The sequence below is a fragment of the Molothrus aeneus genome, chromosome 5, assembly GCF_037042795.1.
Source record: "Molothrus aeneus isolate 106 chromosome 5, BPBGC_Maene_1.0, whole genome shotgun sequence".
In the NCBI taxonomy this organism is placed as follows: Eukaryota; Metazoa; Chordata; class Aves; order Passeriformes; family Icteridae; genus Molothrus; species Molothrus aeneus.
In genome coordinates this window covers 62,261,921-62,267,813 of record NC_089650.1, presented here as the reverse complement: position 1 = coordinate 62,267,813, position 5,893 = coordinate 62,261,921, and the positions used below count along the sequence as shown (strand labels likewise).

General features: G+C 49.2%; 1 protein-coding gene across 1 annotated transcript; it reads right to left on the bottom strand.

The window, feature by feature from the left end:
- Positions 1-2,877: 2,877 nt before the first annotated feature.
- Positions 2,878-4,557, bottom strand: LOC136557127 (inositol 1,4,5-trisphosphate receptor-interacting protein-like 1). Its single transcript, XM_066550721.1, is given in 1 exon segment — positions 2,878-4,557. A coding segment is annotated over 1 exon segment (1,680 nt).
- Positions 4,558-5,893: the final 1,336 nt, after the last annotated feature.

Here is a 5,893-nt window from a genome sequence, read left to right as displayed (position 1 = left end):
AGGAGTCCTTCTTGTACCATAGGCTTCCCCTGGAAACACAGTTGAGACTTCTTGTGTTTCCATGTCACATGTGACACCGCCTGGAGAACATTTGCCATCGTGACATCCTCCTTCCATGTACAGTGCTCTCACCACTGCACATGGACCAGAGCTGCTTCTAGGGTTCTCTTTTTAAGGAAGCTTTGCTCAGTTCCAAAAAAAGCAGTTACTCACTTTTGGGACACCTGTCCCCCCCTAAATTCACCCCCTGGGGCTGAGGGGTCTTGAGAACAGAGTCCTTCTTCTTCCCTGAAGATGGAGGGCGCTACTACTCTCCTCACTCGTCGTCTCTGTTCATGCACTCCTTCATATCCCTGCAGTCTCTTGGCTCTAAGCCACTGCCTCCCCCTAAATGCAGTCTTTGTATCACAGGAAAAATGGTTCTGTCCATGGCTATACAAGAAAAGTCCTGCCAAAGGCCACTCCATCATCTCCTCCCACCTAGGATTCTTCTCAACTTCTCTCGGACATCTTCCACTTGCACAAACTTGCATCACACCTGCCCATTTCCTCTTATTTCATCTCTATCTCTCTTCTCATTCAGCTCTAAAAAAATCAACATTTGTAAAGTTTCTATCATCTAAAAAAAAGTTAAAATCTCAAGCTCTACCTGTCCAAAACCCCCACAGCTGCCCTGCTAATCACCTTCTTACCACACCCCCCGCTTTTCCTTCTCAACCAACCGTACTATCAAATTTCAACGTAGCACAAACACAAACATCAGCTATCTCTCTTTCTGTCCTAAAAAAAAAGAAGAAAGTAACTGCCTAATACCTCACAGTACTCCTCCATGCTTCTATCCTGCAAAAGCCTTCACCTCCCTTCTCTGTCCAAAGCCCCAACCTACCTCACCCAGCTGCATTGCTTCTCTTCCCCAACCCAGCCCGCAGCTAAACAAAAAAGTCTGACCTCTTTCACAAACAAAACTCAAAAAACCTTCACCCTAACAGTTCTCTGCTTTTAACCTCCTGTATTCTCAAAAGTGTATCCGTGTCCTCAGTAGCCACACCAAGTGCCAATCTTCAAATCTAAACACCTATAAATTTAACCACAACATCACAAAAAACTCACTTTCTTTTCAAACAAAACCCAGTATTTATACTTATTAGTTTTGGGGCAGGATGTCAGGTAGGCTAATGCTCTCTTACAGATTTAATGAGAAATCTTTCAGGAAGTGTTGTGCTGTGTATAAGTTGGACTGTTCTATTCCCCCTATCATGTAATGTTTCTGCCCTGGTTCTCCCTTTCCTCCTTTATGCTGCCAGTTATCCCAACTCCTCCCCAGTTGCTTGGAGATCAATGTACCCTTTCTCAAATCCCTCCCCAGTGCCTTGTCCATCACTCGGTGCTCCCACCCTTCTCTCTAGAACTCTCTAGAAACTTCCAGCTAGAGCATCGAGTGATTGGCTCGGGCACCGGGGCCCCACCCCCAAGTTATCCCCATTGGTGTTCTCTCTAAGTCAATCTTTTGTATCCCACTCCCCTCTGAAACCCTATTCGTCCAAGGACTGACTCCTCCCTTGTTTCCCTCCCTCCTTATAAGCTGTTGCAAGTTCCCCCTCTTCCTCTTTGGTTGTTGGTTTCCCTTGGGGCCCAATAAACCAGGGTTCACCACAGCTGGAGAGCGCTTTCTTATTTCTGCTGACTGTAGCCATAAGCCAAGCCACGTCCTACCACAAGGTAGTGCTGCTGTCACAGCACAGAGTGTTTGCCTTAGGTGCTGTCCCAAACCACAGAAATTGGGATAGTGCCTCCCTACTGCTAGCGGTGCTGGATAGCTAGCCGGGACATCCGAGAAGGACAATCAAACTTTCTTCAGCTGGACCACTTCAGGAAAGAAATTTGGGTTGCTTGGATGATGCACAGGAAGATTTAATACCATCCTAAAAAGGCCAAATAACTTAATTACAAAATTTCGGTGCCTTCAATATCCTTTTAGCTCTCAAACTCCATAGTTCAACACCATATAAAATTTCAGGCACTTCAGGGCATTTTCTATTCATGCTTCAAGCATTTCTATGGGAATGCTCGACAGACAGCATACGTAATATATCCACCAACTCTGTTTGCAAAATGTCTTTATTTCAGATGGGGGTAGAGGAAGGACATCCTCTAAGATACAGAGGGTTAAATACACACAATGACACATTTCAGGAAATTTGAGAAATTTAGCTCCTTTTATTAATTTTATAAACTTTGGTATTCAAACATTATTTAAAAGAAGACAAGCGAATACAGTAGGGTAGTTAAATTCTTCTCTAAACTAAGTGTAACTGGGTACATTTGCAACACTGTCCACATCAAAGGGCCTCTAGAAGAAATGCTAATGAACAAGCGTATTTAAAGCTACAATTACAACTACAACTAAAGCTATACCTACAGCTGCAACTACAGCTATAACTACAACAAAAGCTGCAGCAACCATACAACAACAACTACAATTGAAGCTACAGCTAGGTTTACAAGTACAGCTACAATTACAACTACACGTACAACTACAACTAAACAACCACATTAATCCCCAAGGGGCTAGGTTGCTGTCTTCAAGGTGTTCCAAGACACCTCTATACGCTTCACTGCCATATTTGAGGATGTGCAGGTGCAGCCAGTTTCTGCCTCACACACTTGGTCAGCAGTATTGCTGGAAGTGCAAGGTGATGGGCAAGGCCACTCAGACATGTGTCTGCACAAGGAATCCATGTGCTGCAGCATCTTCCTTCCACAGGAGAAGGAAAGCAGCTTCAGGATTGCCAGTGACAAATGCAGCAGTTATGCAGAATTCAGGTGGCTGCCATCGGGTGTGACCATCCCAGTACAGCTCAGTGCAGGGAACTCCTCTCAGTGGCTGGAGAGCAGCACCCAGAGGCGAAATCGCAGCTGACCATAAGCTTGCATCGCCTCTCTGAGGGCGGCTGGATCTCGGGCCAGGTGCTCAAAGAGGTTGGGTGGCTCAACCCCTCGCATTGCCGGTGGCAAGCTGATCTCTGCAGGAAGCCTCTCATTGCCTAGCACAAAGTGCTCCAGGCATGTCAGCTGCAGGCAGCGGTCCAGGTACACCATGACATCCCAGAGCCGCTGTGGAAATGCGCTCCTGTGCCACCGGGACAGCAGTACTGTGGTCGGCACGTGCATGAGCACAGTCTTCCAGGTAGAGCTGGAAAAACCTGTGTCCCTCAGGATGCAGGTGAAGAGCTGCAGGCATTTCAGGTGCAAGTTCTCACATGGCAGCTGCCTGGCGATGTGGCGGAAGAATTTCACCTCTGCCACAGCGTACGTCTCAGGCCACGCTGTGCTTGCAATGATGTTGGCCTTGGTGGGCTGGCTGCTCACAAAGATGCTGGAGCCGCCTTTCTGGGCCTCTGTGGGCTGGCTGACCACAAAGATGTCAGAGTCCCCTTGGCGCACCCCAAAGAGCATCTCCACCGTCAGGCTCTTCCTGCCTTCGCTCAGCTGCAATCGGCAGGACCGGCTGCAGGGCTGAAGCACCAAGTGCCATGAGTGCCACTGAGGCACTTGCAGCCATGAGCCTCTCACCAACTGGCAGAACCAGTGGGAGGTTTTTTCCACGTCCAGCTAGGAGCCAGTGCAGAGTGTCCCTAGGAGGCTGCGATTCTGCTTCTGCCGCAGCTCCTTCTGCGAGTGGTGCAGGAAGCACAACAGCTCCTCTCCCAGCTGCTCCTTCTGGCACGTGCACACCAGCTCCACACGGACGCTGAAGGTCCTTGCAGTCACATGCCCTGCACTGTTCAGCTCCAGCTGGAAGGCGTGCCCTGGTGGGGCATTCAGTGAGACCAGCACATGGTACACCCCATCCCAGTCTCCGGGACTCCAACCCTCAAAGGCACTGCCCACCCCAATGGCTTCTTGAGGCACTGGGTAGAAGCTATTGCTCACACTGTCCACAAAGACACGCGTCAAGCTCTCCATCAGCTCAGTTATCACTGAGCAACCTCTCTCCAGATCCTCCACGGGCCACTCTATGCGGTCCACTAAAAGTATGGCTTGCTCATTCCCAACATCTCCGGTCTTTTCTGTGTTTTCCACACTGCTGCTTTCTTCCTTGCCACCATCACTGTCTTCTATTCCAGTGGCAGCCACGTTACCTTGTTTGCCTTCTTTTCTATCCTGCTTCTTGTTTGCCTCTACATTCCCATCACCCTGTTCTTCAACCTTCACATCCGTGTATTCTTTCTTTCTATCTACTCTTTCTTCACCTTCATTTACATCATTGTTGCTGGCATGAGGGCTCCTTCTCCTGCGGCTAAAGCACAGGCCCAAGAGGAGCAGGACTCCAGCAAGGACCCAAAATGGCCACTGCTGCAGGGCACCAAAGAGCACGGCTCCCCAGCCCTCATTCTGCTGCTCCAGCTCCTGCAGCAGCCGAGCCATCTCGTGGTCCAGCAGCTCCTGACGCTCCTTCATTCTCCTGTGCGTGGCCTCATCCAGCCCATCCCCAGCCGGCTGGGGGTACTGGATCAGGCTTTGCACAAGCATGAAGATCAATGACAGTAAAGCCATGGTCTGCAGGAGGACACACAGGAGGGGTTCAGTGGGGCCAGAATGGAGACAGACAGTGGGGCGCAGGAGCCGCAGGGATGTGGCGGCAGGAAGGAGACGGCCCCGGCAGCTGGCGGGCGGCCAGGCCTGCACCGCTGCCCCAGCAAGCACCGCGCCCTCAGCGAGGCGCTGCCGCCGGGGCTGGGCCCTGGGTGCGGGGCCCAAACGCACGGCCCGGTACCGGAGCTTCTGCCCCAGCCCTCCTCCAGCCCCTGCCCTCAGCAGCCCTGTCTCCTCACTGCTGTGCACTCACCGCTTGCCCAGGCTCTACTGGGGCAGCGGCACCCACCAGGGCCTTTTAGAGCTGCCCCCATTGTGACACGGCCCCTGTGCTGTCACAGAACCCAGAGCGCATCACAGGCCAACCCTGCCCGCCCTCCCCAGCCCCCTCAGGGAACTCATCATGGCCCTGGGCACCCAAAGCCCCCACAGACACCAAGTGCAGACCCATCACTCGGGAACCTGGGAACCCCAGAGCTTCCCTTGACAATGCAGGCACAAGGAGCCTGCCACGCAACTCTTGTCAAATAGAAATTTGGGTGACATGACCCATGGATGTTCTCGCTATACAGGTGTACGCTTTTATTTAAAACTGTGGGAGACATTTTTTATTATTTGAATTCATTCTTATTAGTTTTGGTGCAGGATGTCATGTAGGCTAATGCTGTGTTACCGATTGAGTGACTAATCTTTTTGAAAGGAATCCAGGTTGCTTGGATGATGCACAGGAAGATTTCATCCTATCTAAAAAGGCCAAACAATTTAGTTTCCTAATTTTTGTGCCTTCAATAACCTCTTAGCTCTCAAACACTAGAGTTCAACACCATACAAAATTTCAGGCACTTCAGGGCATTTTCTATTCATGCTTCAAGCATTTCTGTGGGAATGCTCGAGAGACAGCATACTTAATATATCCATCAACTCTGTTTGCATAAAGTCTTTATTTCAAATCGGGATATAGGAAGGACATCCTCTAAGATACAGAGGGTTATATACAAAGAATGACACATTTCAGGCAATTTTAGAAACTTAACTCCTTTATTAACTTTTCAATCATAGATATATAAATATTACTGAAAAGCAGACAAGTCACTACCGTAGGGTAGTTTAATCCTCTAAACTGAGGGTAACTTTGCAAAACTCTAAACAAAAAAGGGCCTCTAGAAAGAATACTAGTTAACAAGTCCAATTAAAGCTACAGCTACAACTACAACTAAAGCTACACCTACAGCCACAAGTAGAACTACAATTACAATGAAAATTAAACAACTACATTAAGCCCCAACAGGCTAGGTTG